We start from the raw sequence: 15,170 nt of genomic DNA on the forward strand, positions 1-15,170 counted from the left end.
GTATGACATTCCGTAAGCTTCTACTGGGAGCCCTAATAAGCCAGAGGGGTTGATTAGTAACTTACATGGAATCTGCCAGTGTCAGCTCTTGCCTGTGCCAGGGTGCAAGGGCAATCGGTAATTTCTTCTATAAAGCTTGGAAGCTTCTCCTCCTTTCTGTCCCATTCTGTACATTTTGCAGTTGCCCATGCATTTGGGTCATTTCTGAAGTCGTTTCCAAGGTGCCAAGCCAATGCATGTGTTTGGCTCCAGACTGATGGAATGTTGCTGGGAAAAAAAAAAACAAAACAACCAACCAAAAAGTAGATCTGATAGCTAAACAAGTACTGTTTTGACAGTAACACTGTCTTAATCACTAATTATGAAGAATTTTTCAACTTGCGAGTTGTTATTTCATTGCAAATTGAAAATTTCTTTTCCTGAAAAAAGTTACAGCAAATCAAAATTTTCTAATTCAGAAGGTGACATGACAAGCATGCAGCAAGTATGCAATAATCAAAATACATTTTCGCATTTGTGATTCTGACTTATGTGGATCTTCCTAGAGACAGGTTTTCTATTCATGCTTTTTCACATCATAGTTCCATTTAGGTCAGAATGAAGAACATCTGTATTCTTTAACAAAACTTATCCCCGTGCCCCAGTAGTATCAGGCCCAATGGCAATAGATGGGGAGAAACCATACAGAATCCTTGAAATGTCCCAAGGCTACTCTGCTCTCCACCCATGAAGAAATATCAAACATGAAGTGTAATAAAAAAAAACCCTCTAGAAAGATAAAAGGTTACCCTTCTGTGGGTAGCGACTCCTAAATGCTAAAAAAGGTTCTGGTGTATTAGTAATATGTTCTAACACTGAAGAGGTGGCATTATATATTCATAGGAGCTACACCTTCTATATCAAAAACTGCAGATATGGAAAAATTATGAAGGAATATCTGTGCAAGCTTAGAATATGTATGGAACACTTACAGAGGTAAATCACCAAAAATCATGGGGAATATACAATGAAATAAAAGGAACTGGGTATAATATTTGTAGGAATGGAAAGGCCTGCATACAAAATTGAAAACAAATTAAATGCAGAGGAAGGCCTGTGACTGCAGTGACTAAAGTTTGACATTCAGGGCCTCCTCCATAGTTGTGACAAAAGAAATCAGCAGATCCTAGTTTGCCGACAGTACTAGGTTTGGCTGGGGTGGAGTAATTTTCTTCATAGCAGCCCATACAGTGCCATGTTTTAGATTTGTGATCAGGACAGTGCTGATAACACCCCAATGTTTTAGCTGTTGCCGAAGAGCTGGTTGCACAGTGTCAAGGACTTCTGTGTTTCTCACGCTGCCCCCCAGGGAGTAGGATAGGCATTGGCAAGAGGCTCGGAGGGAACACAGCTGTGACAGCTGACCCAGACTGCCCAAAGGTATATTCCATGCTGGAGACCATCATGCTCAGCAATAAAACTGCAGGGGAGATTTTCCAAAGCAGCCCTTACTGGATGACAGATTGGGCATTTGTCTGCTTATGGCAGGTGGTGAACGATTGCCTTTGCATTACTTCCTCTTTGCTTGTGCCCCTCTTTACTTAGTCAGTTGTCTTTATCTCGACCCATGAATTTTTCTCACTTCTGCCCTTCCAATTCTCTCCATTTTTTCATGTGAAATGGAACCCGAGTCCCAGTTTTAAACATCACAAAGGAGACAGCAGCTTTAATACAGGAGGCAATAATAAGGTACTTAGGATAAATGAATGTTGTGATGTACTTGCCTCTGCCCATCAGAATAGTTGCTGGATGTAATTCTCAAAATTCCAAAGTCCCATGTACTGTAATTTCCTTTAGCAGGTACAGGAACGAAAGAGAATTTCCCAGTATTGGGGATTTCTCTTGCCAAGGTATAAAGATATTTCCATTCAGCCAGCCAGTTTTCTGAGTAACTGTCACCTGTCACGTACAGGAAGAAAATAGGTTTGGACACAGAAAAGAACAATTACCACAGGATTGAAATTAGATGTCTCCACCCATATGTAAATGAAGAGGAAAAGCTGACATGATTGTCATAAGGTATACTTGTAGATTTCTTCTTGAGGTGTGAAAGTGACCGCATGCTGCGCAGAGCTCTGCACATAAGTTACACCTGTGAAGACTGCTTTTGTGTGCAGTAGGAAAAGTGTCACTTTACCTGATTCCTGGTATCCCCAGACTTCTATGTTGATATGGGTTGCTGCAAGTGCCTGGTGTGTCCAGGTAAGAGTTAAGTTTCCATCAGTGCTGGGGGTCCCATAGTATTGCCATTTTGTCTCATTTACCAATGTGCATTTTTCTTTATCCGAAATTCTGCTGTGATGTACTGCATTACAAAGCAGAAAAAAAAGATTATTGACATTTCTGCCTTTCATAGCTCTGAAAAGGTGCCGCTGTATTATTTAAGATTTAGCGGTTTTTCCCCTGTGTAAGTTTTTGAACGGGATGCGTGATATAAAAGAGTAAGCTGAAGCTGAGAGAATACAATCCTTACTAATATCTGTAGTCCTTAGATGACAACACCACGATGCAGTTAATTTCCAACAGAAGTATCTAGAAAAAGGGTACTATTTTGGTCAACCTCATTTTTAAGTAGGACTTTGTATGAGTTAATGCCACTGCTGCTACTGTATAGCAGCAGAACTCAATTGCTGTGATAGTTCATTTCTCAAAATACAGGGCAACAAGGGCAACAAGAGTGACTTTTCTGAGGACAAACAGCCTGCTAAGGTAGAAGAAGAGTGATCAAAAGGGGAAGGTTTATATAATCTTGCATCCATGGAGAAGTAGATTGAAGTAAGTAACCTGATAACCAAGTTCCGGAGTATGGGAACGTCAGCCCATCATCAGTAGAAACTTCAAAAGGGATGAAACCAGTCTCATACAGCAGTGGGGAGATGCAGTGGGCTTTTCCATCCTTAGCAACATAGCCACTGGTTTTGATTTTCTGCTTGAACCTGTTGATGTTGAAAACACTTTTCAGCGTCAGCACTGTGAGAAAGAAAATTCTGAATGTCTCAGTTGTGTTTCATTAAGCAACCTTGTGTCGTGTGTAGATCGTTCCAAGTCCCGTGGCTGTTTTGCTTGTATCAGTGACTATAAACAGAAAAAATTAATGTGTACTTTGTGCTTATTACACCAGTGTGGGTTCTGCTGTGCCCTGCACAAATACACAGCAATCTGCAAGCCTTAGATTTACTATTTAATTACTAGGGGGGAGGGGGGCATGATAAATTAGCAACAAATAACAAAAGGACAGTAGGAAGACAAAGGTGATGTTACAGGATTAATAGGATTACAGGGTGACTAATGTTGACCATGATACGCAGGCATTGCAAATTTATGCTTTTGTGGGGTTTTTTAGCTGGTAAATCCTGTGAATACAACAAAAGTAATTTCATGCTGTTCTAGAATTTCTGTTGCAAAGATTAACTCAGAACTCATTGCTCGTTATTTAACCACCTGTTTCCAGTTAGGGCTCTTGTCCAGTGCGCTAAAGTATAATCCCACCCATGACTCTTCGGGATTGATGCACGGTGACTGCACAGCTCCTCTGAGTACTGTAGGAAGTTGAGGCCTGCTAGGAAGTAGTACCTTTGCTTGTCTGCACTGAAGTTTGTATTGGCTCTGATAATGCAGCTGTGCAGGAAATTCAAAGTACACAGTTGTGTTCTATAGAATGAATGCCTGAGTTAAAGGTTTTCCCAGTGAAGAACTAAAAACTGTTTCGGGTACTGCTATCCAGATGGGAAGGATTCCAAAATCTCACTCAGAACCTTCTGTGCAAAGAATGTTAGGCCATCAGGGTCAGTAAAATTCAGCGTACCTTATGTATTGCATATGTGACACACGTACCAAAGTGTGTGATCCGGGCTGACTGCTTAGGATCCACCGCTTTGTTTTACAGGAAAAAGATAAGGTGTCCTACCTACTTTTCTTTCTTGTTGCTTTCTCATTCAGATTAAGAAATGAATGCTTCTTTTTCACAAAATGGAAATGCTAAAAGAATATTGACAACAAAGAGCTCCCAAAAGAAGCACTTTTTGAAAACTGTTTTGATATATTAAGGGAAGAACTAGCAGAGTAATGATTGTGTTGCACAATAACTTGACCTAAATGAAATGATCCTGTGTAGAAATACAGGCAATATGTATCCTTGTGGGTGAGGTTTAGCAGAACCTTCGCGTGTTTCTAACAGCTTTACAAAGTAAATTTTCACTCCTGTATAGACTAGACTTGTTTTGTGGTAACTACATGTCAGACATTAGAGATTAGAAAAGTTCACCTCCCTTTGGTAGAGGAATATAAAATCATGACCCACCTGCACGTTATCACAGAAGAGGCATTAAAAGCTGTGTTTTCAATCAAAAAGTCTTTGCCTCCCATCAGAGATCCTGAGTGTGGAGAAATTTGAAGACAGAATTCTTTATAGTCGGGACAGCAAGTTCCCAAGGACTGGCATGTCACCTGGCAAGAACAGGTACCAAGCAGCTCCCCACATTGGTGTGAGCAAGAATCTTGAGCTCCTTGTTAAAGGAAGAAAAAGACATAGTCAGGAATGTTATTGAACTCTTCCAGATGTTCTCTGAAACAAAAGTACATCATCTAAAGGACTATTGTAAATAATGAAGTAACCTGGTTATGTTAGTTCAGGAATGTATTTAGGTGAAGGCTGTAATCACTTGCCTATTAAAGTTCCTCCATTTTGAATAGAAAAATACACTTATTTACCTCCCAGACAGCATGTAATTTCACCAATTCCATTGATATTTTTACATCCAATAGAAAGATAAATCTCTAGAGTAGCCCCTCGGTGAGTGTCACTCTGTATTTATTTCTAGGAGTAGGTCTTAAACCAGAATGGAGTCTCATCACTGCCAACCCTACATGGGGATCAATGAGAACGGAAGGCTAGCGCTTTTGGATCAATGGAACGCTAACATTAGTGACAAAGTGTGCTCCAACATGCGATTATGAACAGCTACTGAAATTTGAATCATAGAATGAATCACAGAATGGTTTGGGTCAAAAGGGGCCTTAAAGATCATCTAGTTCCAACCCACTTGCCACAAGCAGAGACACCTTCTACTAGATTGTGTTTCTGAAAGTTCCGTCCAACCTGGCCTTGAATCCTTCCAGGGAGGGGGCAGCCACAGCTTCTCTGGGCAGCCTGTGCCAGGGCCTCAGCCCCCTCACAGGGGAGAATTTCTGCCTCAGATCTCATCTAAATCTCCCCTCTCTCAGTTTAAAACCATCACCCCTCATCCTATTCCTACCTCCCAATTACAAGTACCTCCCCCCTTTCCTGCAGCCCCTTTCAGCCCTGGGGGTCCGCTCTAAGGTCTCCCCGGAGCCTTCTCTTCTCCAGCTGAACCCCCCAACTCTCCCAGCCTGTCCTCACAGGGAGTGCTCCAGCCCCCTCAGCATCTCCGTGGCTCCTCTGGCCCCGCTTGAGCAGGTCTGTGTCCTTCTGCTGTTGGTGTCCCCAGAGCTGGACCCAGCCCTGCAGGGGGGGTCTCACAGAGAGGAGCAGAGGGGTGAGAATCCCCTCCTCGCCCTGCAGGTTCTTTCTTTTGTGCATTTTATTTGAGTGTAACCTTAACAAGGTAGCTGTTAAGATAACTAGGTACGCAGACAGATGACTAGGTCCTTGGCTTAGGCCTGGGTGATGTCTAGCTGAACAGACCATGAGTTAATAATTACCGGACAAGACACGAAAAACTGCTCAACACAAATAAAACAGTGAGAAGTTGATAGATTTTACAGTAACACTGTGAAGAACAGCTAGATTTCACTAACGTTTGAGGGGGAGTTAAGTGAGATACACAAGCTGCACAGACAGCTGGGAGTACTGAGGACCTTTGGGGCAGTGGGGTCTTGCAAGGGCGACACTGCTTGGGTAACTATATCAATAATACCATGCAATGGTGAGATGACCTAAGTATCAGAAATTCTAAATTTGGATGTGGATGTAGCAAAAGCAGGACCAGTGATGAAAAAGTAAGTAGGGGAGGATTGCTTATTTGGGAGGATACAACCAAAATGGAAGGGAGGGGTCATGGTGAATGGTGAAGAACAAGCATGGGAAAATGGGGAGAAGGGAACATAAAAGGACCCAGTCACACATAAACAAACTGCTAGTCAGTACGTTTCTCTGTCTGATCCCAGCACCTGATCACCGTAGACATTTTATTAAATCCCGTTGCTATTTTCCGTATCACCTTGCTCTCTTGTGTTTGTGTGCATGTATGCATGTTGTAATTGTGAGTGAACTTCAGGATGAACTAGCCAGTCAGTAGGAGACCTGCACTTACAAAGGCCTGAGGTCTGAGCTGTTGACCATGTAAGGGACTTGGGGTCTGGGCTTAGCTAATAGACAAATTTAAAGCCTATACTAGCATGCAAGGTGTCTATGAATGTGATGGGTTCGTGAATCGGAAGAGAAAGGGTGTGTTTGTGTTTTTGCTAGTCACCTTCCATTGTGATGGAAGAGGAGGAGATGGAAGAAGAGGAGCTGGAGAGGAGGAACTCAGTGGTGTGCAGGTTTATGGGAGTGATGTCTGTGTTTATTTGGATGCCAGTAAAAGCATTGCTCCGTGTTAGCTGTGTGGCTGGCTGTGTTGATGTGGTGGGTGTAGGATATGTTATCTACCTCTTTGCAATACAGGCTCAGCCTCCATACTGGCTGGACCTACAAATGGGAACAGCAGCATGCACATCTGTGGGAACTGAGACAGGAGGAATTTCCTGAATCTGACAGTATGGCAGATCTGGCTCTAGTAGTTTGAGACAGAGAAATCTGCTGCATCCCAAAAGCTGATGGGTTCATCTGCTCCTCAAAGGTCATTAACAATGTATGAACAAGACTAGGAGAGGAGGAAATAATTTACGGTCACCCCTCATGGGGCTGAAGAGCAATCACTTGTAGTTACAGGTATGTAATCTTCTGCTGAATTGAGGAGAAAATGTTGCTGAGTGTTGTTTTGTGTATGGAGTAGGGGGACAGGGAGGGCTGTTTGGTTTTTTTGGTAGGATGGAGAGATCAAGAAAAGGAAAAGGTAGTAAAATCTCTCTCTGTTGGTTTTCCTCCTTTACCCTGGGATAGTGGATAGTATGTGGGTGTGTGGTAGGATAAAACAGGAACGGTAGTGAGTCAGAAATAAAAGTCAGCCTTCTTTCTATACCAGAAAACCTGCCTGTGATGGAGGTAGAAATGCTTGTTCAATATAGGGAGCTAGAAAGTCGTTCTATGTCTTTAAAAATATTTACTGCATTCTCCAGATTGTCTGTTTACTTACAGAAGAGATCCACTCTCCTACTGGAAATCACAAAGGAAGAGGTTGAAAATGACACTGCTGGCAAAAGCCAGCTTGTGTGCCTTTGCTTTAGCTTGTACAAAGGGTATCAGTAATTTCTTACTGATGTGTGTATTCTGAAGTTCGGAAGTCAAAACAGTTTGTAGTTAAAAGCAGCAAAAGTTTTGGAAGTCACTCACCTGCATTCCAAAGAGCAGTGATGGTGAAGAGAATGAAGAAATAAATATCTATGCCAACGAATTCCATATTTTGTCCAGATGATTCAGGATGGCTGATTGTGATAGCCTTCGTGCCTCTTGGGAGAAGCTTTTTATAGAAACACGTGTCCAGAAATAAACAAGATTCTCACTGTTCAAAGGTTTGTTGTAACTTACTGAAGCAAAACAAATCAAAGGAGATGCTCCTTGTCAGAGGTCATCTCTGATTCAGGAGAAGATGGAGGGGGATGGGAAAGGTAGTCAGTAGAACTCCCACACATTATTTCAATTATTTCAGTTCCCACGCATCAGCTTCTTCTGAAATGGAAGGAGATGTGTGTTGTTTTACAAGCATTTATGCTCCAAAGTTCAAGACCACAGGGTCATTGACACAAGGTGTATGTTTTAATTTTATTGGAGGAACTAAAACCAGTTATCAGTAAGAAGAACAATAAAGAACAGATGCTGACAGTACAGTTTCGTTCAGGAGATCATGAGACATTGTGAAAGCATGTTTATTTCACAGTATATGCGGGCATGAGGGTTGCAAATGAGAGAGAAAAGAAATTCTGAGGAAGGTATAATTGAAAATGGTGGCATGATGTTAGAGCAGTGAAATAAACTGCAGAAGCACAAGGATAGTCTGTCAAAGAAAGCAGGACAGAGCTGATGCAGTAACAGCTACAGTGTAACTATCTGTTCCACTAGCAGAACAGAAACTTAATGATGGAGGGGTTTTAGGGGATACTGGAAGAACGCAAGGCGTACTCTGCTGATCTGGTATGTAAAATATCAGTGCATAAGAATATCCTTAATTATAGTAGGGTAGATGAATCAAGGACAGAATAGAGTCCAGAATAGTGACAGGTAAGTTTTGGGAAGCAAGGCTACTCAGACCTAGGTAACAGTATCAGTAGTATCATGTAGGACTGCAATTGCCTATAATTTTGGTATAGATGTGGTGCAACAGGGAGCAGCGGTCAAAAAATAATTAGAAGCATATTGTTTATTTGAAAGGTATTCAGGTAAAGAAAAGGATGTGCAATGGCAGCAGGGGGCCAAACTTCAGAAAACATGAGAGTATAAGATACAGGATCATAGAATAATTCAGGTCAGAACAGATTGCGGGAGGTTTTTCTTGTCCAATCTCCTGCTCAAATCAGGTTTAGCTTTGAGGTCAGATCAGGCATCTCAGGGCTTTATCCAGTCTGGCCTTGAAAACCTCCAAGGATGAAGACTGCATGACTTCTCAGGGTCGTCTGTTCCAATTAATGCTTAGCTCTCTTTACCATGAAAAAATTTCTGCTTATATCAGACCTGAACCTTTCTTGCTCCACTTTGCACCTGTTGCTTCTTGTCCTCCCACTGTGCACCACTATGCCTGATTCCATCTTCTCAGTAATCACCATGCAGATACCAGAATGCTGCTATTAGCTGCCTCTTGCTCCCACATGTCACCTTTTCTCCAGGCTGGGAAGGCCGTTCCCCTTCCCTAAGCCTCCCTTCATACTGTGAATGTTCCAGCTCTCTCGGTATCTTGGTTGTGCTCTGTTGAACTCAATCTAGTTGGTCAAGGTCTTGTATTTGCAGAGCCCAGAACTGGACAGAGTAGGCTATAGGCTGTTCGGAAATTAATTTCTGTTTTGTAATGTGATTTTCATTGTATGTTTCAGGAATAGCACCTTCTCGACTGGTGTACTGTTGTATATTTTTGAAAAGTTCATGTTACGAACTTTCACGCTGTATAATTAAATTATAATATAAACTGCGTTTCTGACAAATTTTGGAGGTTTGAAGTTCAGATGTCAAAACAGCAATTTAGACACATCTACTTCTACGAGTTCAAATTTGTACGTAATGTAGCGCAAGCTGCTCGAAATATCAAGGAGGTATATGGCCAGGGAAGTGTTAAAGAACGGACAGTGTGACTTTGATTCAGCCTTGAAGATCAAGAAGGTCGTGGACGTCCTTCTGCTATTGACGATGAATTGAAGGCTCTGGTGGAAGCAGATACACGCACAACTGTTCGAGAACTTGCAAAAGAACTTGGGGTAGGCATATCGATGGTTTCTGAGCATCTGAAGAAGATTGGAAAGTCAAAGAAGCTCGACAAATGGGTGCCGCATGAATTGAGTGAGAATCACAGAAATGGCCGTTTTGAAGTGTTGTCGGCGCTTCTTTTTCACAACCAGAACGACCCGTTTCTCGACTATATTGTGACGTACAACGAGAAATGGATGCTCTACGATAACCGGCGATGATCAGCTCAGTAGTTGGAATGCGATGAAGCTCCGCAGCGCTTCCCAAAGTCGAATCTGCATCAAAAGAAGGTCATGCTGACAGTCTGGTGGTCTGCTGCTGGTTTAATCCATCACAGCTTCCTGAATCCAGGTGAAATAATCACGGCAGAGAAGTACGTCCAGCAAATCAATGAAATGCACCAGAAACTTCAACAGCTGCGCCCAGCACTAGTCGACAGAAAGGGTCCAATCCTTCTCCACGATAATGCGCGGCCACACGTTGCACTTTCGATGCTGCAATGGTTGAACTAGCTGGGCTACGAATCTCTGCCTCATCCACCATACTCACCAGACCTCTTGCCCACCAACTATCACTTCTTCAAGCATCTTGACAGCTTCCTGTGCGGGAGACGCTTCAAAAACCAAGGGGAGGCCGAAGCTGCCTTTGATGACTTCATCGCCTCCAGAAGTCCAGTATTTTATGCCACCGGAATAAATATGCTTGTTTCTCGTTGGCAAAAATGTGTTGATTCTAATGGCTTTTATTTCGATTAATAAATTTTTTTCTGAGCTGAGATATTCCACTTCAAACATACAGGTTGAAATCGGCAATTAATTTCCGAACAGCCCATAGATGTGGCCAAACGAGTCCTACATGAAGATGATAATCCCTTCCCTCAAGATCTGACTGTGCTCCTCATAATACAGCTGAGGATGCTGTTGGCCCTCTTTGCTGCCTGGGCACAGTGATGACTCATGTTTGGGCTGCTGTCTGCCAGGACCTTCAGGTCCTTTTCTGCAGAGCTGTTCCCCAGCCATGAGCGTTTTTTCCTTCCTGGGCTCATTTGTCCTCGCTAACTTTCTTTAAGGTTCTTGCTGGCCAATTCCTGAAGCCTGTCTGGATCTAGGAAAAAAATAACAGAGGACACCTCTGTGATGGTAGGAATGCAGGGTGCCTACAGATGATAGTAAAGGTGATCAGTGAATCCTAAGTCCACAGGGACAACAGAGGAAGACCCCAGGGACAATCCACAGGCAACATACGTGATTTGTTAGATTTAAGGTCAATAATTAACAGCTTTATAGTTGCATGAATTAGTTTGCATAATAATATAATTGTGAAGTAATGTGTTATTTATCTAGACAATTATTTTTCCTGTTTTCTCAGATTCCTCATAATGTGTTCACAAATCAATAAATATTGTAATCGGTTTGTATCAGTTACTTCCAAAGTCTCCCATCTGCAAGTGCGCGCATGAGGTAACAGTGCCCTAAGGCCTTTCATTTGACCTCTCTTGCCCCAAGGTGTATAAATTTATTTTTGGTGCACCAAAGCCCTCCCTTTGCTCTCTGGTCGTGATGACTCTTTCCTTTTTTAGGCAGCCCAGGGCTCTCCAGTTCGCTTTCAAGCTGCTCCAGAGTGCTTGAATGCACGTCTGCCGCCGGTGCAGGCCCCAGGTTTCTCTGGAGCTCTTACCCCACCCCTCACGCTCTTCCCTTTTAGGTCTCCTGCAACTTTTTGACACTCCCTTTATTCGTGCCTTGATGTGCTCTTTGACGAATTGAATTGATGGAAGAATTGGAATCTACGGATTGATTCATCTCTCTCGTTCACTCTTCCTGTCGTTTCTCATGCTCCAACTCTCTGTACTTCTCTCTGTTGCTCTTTTTGGTTCCAGGCCAGCATCCTACTCCCTGTCTATTTCTTCCGCAGTCGTCTCCTGCTCTCTGGCTCCCTGTTGCTCACCTCTCTTCTAGATGCCTCAATGCTGCCTCCTCTCTTTCCTGATCCCTCTGGCCTGTTCCCATCGCTGGCTTGATGCTCTTTCTCCACCTCTCTGCCTTGGACCTGTCCCTCTTCTCATCTCTCAGTTGCTACTGTTTCTTTCTGCATCACTGCCTCGCTGCCTGTCCCTTTTCTCTTCTTCTCGGTCCTCCATCCTCTCCCAAACATTTTGCCTGTAGAGATCGATACCCCTCTCTGTGGTATTCTTTCCCACTATAACCCCGTGCATAGCTCCCTGTGCCATTCTCTCCTGTTCCATGGCCTTTTCCCTTTCACCTTGTAGCCCGTCCCAATCCCTCTCCATTTTTCCCTCTTTTGCTCTCTCGTCCCTTCAATCTCTCTGCCTTCTTGACCGTCTCTTGCTCTCCCTCCTTCCCACCTTCCTTTCCCCCCCCATTTGATTTATCTTTCGCTGCCTTTCTAGTCTCCACTCATCATTATCTCTCTTCCTCTGTCTTGCTCCCTGAACCTGTATTACTTCCATCCTATGCCTGCAGGACTCCTTCTTTTTCTAGTGATTTCTCTGTTGGGATTCTAGAGGGCTTTCTGCGAGAGAATGGACATGTGAGCAATCCTGTGTGAGAACAAGACTGATAAGAGCCTCAGCTGAGCAAGAATGCGATAAGGATGTGACCCTGAATGAGGGGGGAGAAACTCGACGAGACAAACAACCCCCGGGAGGGGTTGGGACAGAAGAGGAAGTTACACAAGGCAGGAAGCCTGGCAAGGCTGATGTGGCACTTTTTATCTAATCATAAGAAGGTTTAAAGCGCAGGCTAAGTTAACTGTCCAATATTGAGGACTTGTACTGCATGTTACTCACGTGTGCGGGAGAATATTATAAAAAGGCTTTCTTAGTTGTAATAAACGGGCATTGCTTGATCACATTGGTTGTGTGCATGCTCAGCTCTCCCGCAGAGGACATCCAGGCAACTGGAGCTAAAGGAGAGGAAGGAAGAAGACAAAGAGAAGAAAGACTCTGACCTGTCAAACTTTCCTGGCAGTGCTGAGAGCTGCGGTAAGTCCCGAGCACTTGGGCCCCATATATCCGTCTTGTGTCTCCTGGTCCCTCCCTGTCTTTCTCCTAGACTCCTCTCTTTCTGATTCTGCTCAACGTTTTTTGCTCACTTGTATTTTCCTTCTCCATCTTGCTTGGAGCAGCTCCCTGTCCCCCATCTTGTAGGTCCTCCCTCTCTCTGCCCTGTACCCTGCCACTATTGTTGCCTTTCTCCATCCCTCTCTGTCCAGCTCCCTGTCCCTATTGATTAATTCCTCCTTCTTCTTCCTGCACCTGCTGCTATTCCCTGCGATCTCCATCTCTCTCTGTCCAACTCCCCATCCCCAGTTTTTCATTCCTACCTCCTCCCATCATACCCTGTCTGGCCTTTTTCCTTGGTGTCTTTCTCTCTGGCTGACTCCCTTCTGCTATTTTTTATTTCCTCCCTATCCCTCTTGTTACCCATTGCTCTTTTGTCTTCTCTCTCCATGTGTCTCTGTCTGTCTTCCAGTCACTGTTCTTTAATTCCTCCCTCTTCCCTGTAGCTTGCTGCTATTTTTTTTTCCCATTCTGTCATGTTGTCTGGTGCCCTGTCCCTATTTATCAATTCCTCCCTCTCTGCCCTGTGGTCTGTCTCTTTTCCCCATTTAATTTTTGCCTCTCTCTCTCTCTGTCTGGCTTCTTGTCCCTGGTTTTTAATTCCTTTCTCTGTGCCCCATACCCCCTGTGATCTTTTCTCTTTTGTGGCCTGTTCCTGGCTGGCGCTCTGTTACTATTCAGTAATTCCTCTCTTGTCACCTTGTAGTCTGTTGCTTTTGCTCTTTCTCCATCTCACTGTCTCTGTTTCACCTGTATTAGAATCCCCCCCCTTCTTTCTGTATGCATCAGTATTAGGTTTGGGCTCCAGGTCTCTTCCTTTCTGTCTCTGTCCGTTTCCTAATTCTTCCTTCTCTGCCCTGTAACATGTAGCTATGTGGTTTGTTTGGGGTTTGTCCCCTGCCCTTTCCCTCAGTCATTTACTGTCCTGGCTCCCCATCACTGTTGCTTTTTCCTCCCTCTGTGCCCTGTTCTTTGTGGCTTTTTTGTCTTTTGCCATTTCTCTTGGTCTAGCTCCGTGCCCCTATTCTTTTTTCCTCTGTCTGTTGTGCTGCCCATCCCAGTTTTTTTTTCTGCATCTCTGTCCTGCTCCTCATCCTTCTTTGTTGGTTTCTGTCCTGCTCCTTCTTCCTCTTTCTGCTGTCTTTTTTCTTCTCTCCCTACTGCTTTTTTCTCCATATCCATGTTGGGCTCCCTGTCCCCATCCTCTCACTACCCTGTTCCTCACCTCTTGTTTTCTCTCTACCCCCATACTGGCCAGCCAGCTGCCTCTTTTCTCATCTTCTAGCGTCCTGCTTCTCTCTTTTTGCAGTCTCCAGCTCCACCCAGCAGCCCGTTGCTCCAGGAGCAGACTGACTGACTGTTCCCGGCTGGACTGAGGAGCGTGGCTCTGGGAACAAGTGCCAAGGTGTGTCAGGGGCAGCATTAGTGGCCCTGAGCCCCGGAGGAGATTCACTCCCTTCTGGGACTTGTTCTGTGTGTGACTGAATAAACACTTGCTGGCTGCTGGCTGCCTTTTGTGCTTTCTTTCCCCAGGTGAGGGGCTGGGAGGGGTGATGATGCTCTGTGAGGGTGGGTGATGGCCTCCAGCTGTGGGCTGGGGCTGGAGGGGCCCCAGGTGTGGGCAGTGAGGCTGATGGCAGCAGCCCCTCCCTGTAAAGGGGTTGCTCCAGGTGGAGGGGCGGGTCCTGCTGTTAAGAGCAAGGCAGCTGTCGGAGGAGTTGGTGTCAACCAAGGGAGGAGCAGAGCAACTACTGAGCATTGCTGGGCCGTGGCTGCACCGAGGGAGAAGGTGAGTGGAGCTGTGCAATCAGCTGGCAGCTCCTGGGGAGGATGGCGGTGCCTGCAGGGTGGCACTGCTCGGTGTTGGAGCTGGTGGCAGGGGCTGCCCCCAGAGCCTGTGGTGGGGACACTGTGGGTCAGGCTGTCCAGGGCTGCGCCTGGTGGGGCTGCTGGGTGTGCTGGGAGAGGTGAGCAATGGTGTCCCTGCAGGGTCAGAAAGCAGGGAGAGCTGTCTCTCACAACGCAGACGGAGCTGTAGCCCTGGTGTGTGGGGTTTCTAGCCAGCCACTTTGGTTCCCTGGGTCATGCTGGGATGCGTGGTCTTACAGCACTTGGCGTGCAGGTGGCCGTGCTGCGTTGGCCAGCGTGTGCCAGGAGCTGTAGGTTCTGTGGACTTGGCTGCCAGGCAGCTGCACCACTCATGGGCGACTGTAGCGCGGCACAGTCCTCACTACTGCTGTGGTCCCTGTGATGCAGCACGAGGGATAGTTTTGTTGCCGCTTTCACGTGGATTCCTGGGGGCTTCCAGCTGCTCCCCACCAAGCATTGTGCCCGTTCCTCGAGAGCGTGTGCGCAGTGATGTGCCGATCGGCCGCCGCTCATGCGGGGGGTGGCGCTCGCCTGCGCTCACTGCTGCTGCCTGGCAAAGGCCACATGGTGCTGCCAGTGGGCCACACAGAGGTGCCCCCATGCCCCACACTGCCACCCACCAGTAACATCAGTGCGATGCTCCGATGC

General features: G+C 45.2%; 1 protein-coding gene, 1 long non-coding RNA gene and 1 pseudogene across 2 annotated transcripts in view; 2 read left to right on the top strand and 1 right to left on the bottom strand.

The window, feature by feature from the left end:
- Nucleotides 1-9,141, bottom strand: part of SUSD2 (sushi domain containing 2) — a 29,535-nt gene extending 20,394 nt beyond the window's left edge. Inside the window, 8 exon segments of the mRNA XM_026859482.1 lie at nt 66-267; nt 1,764-1,938; nt 2,177-2,344; nt 2,824-2,975; nt 4,340-4,544; nt 7,514-7,636; nt 7,639-7,720; nt 7,723-9,141. Of these exon segments, the coding sequence (XP_026715283.1) occupies nt 66-267; nt 1,764-1,938; nt 2,177-2,344; nt 2,824-2,975; nt 4,340-4,544; nt 7,514-7,636; nt 7,639-7,720; nt 7,723-7,812 (1,197 nt within the window). The 5' untranslated portion in view covers nt 7,813-9,141.
- LOC113486259 lies at nt 8,361-10,988 on the top strand (annotated as a pseudogene).
- A 1,408-nt stretch (nt 10,989-12,396) lies between these two features.
- LOC113485981 lies at nt 12,397-14,161 on the top strand. The gene is made up of 2 exons (XR_003399505.1): nt 12,397-12,575; nt 13,963-14,161. It is a non-coding gene; the product is annotated as an uncharacterized LOC113485981 (long non-coding RNA).
- Nucleotides 14,162-15,170: the final 1,009 nt, after the last annotated feature.

This window comes from Athene cunicularia, assembly GCF_003259725.1.
Source record: "Athene cunicularia isolate RWA chromosome 15 unlocalized genomic scaffold, athCun1 chr15_part1, whole genome shotgun sequence".
Lineage (NCBI taxonomy): Eukaryota > Metazoa > Chordata > Aves > Strigiformes > Strigidae > Athene > Athene cunicularia.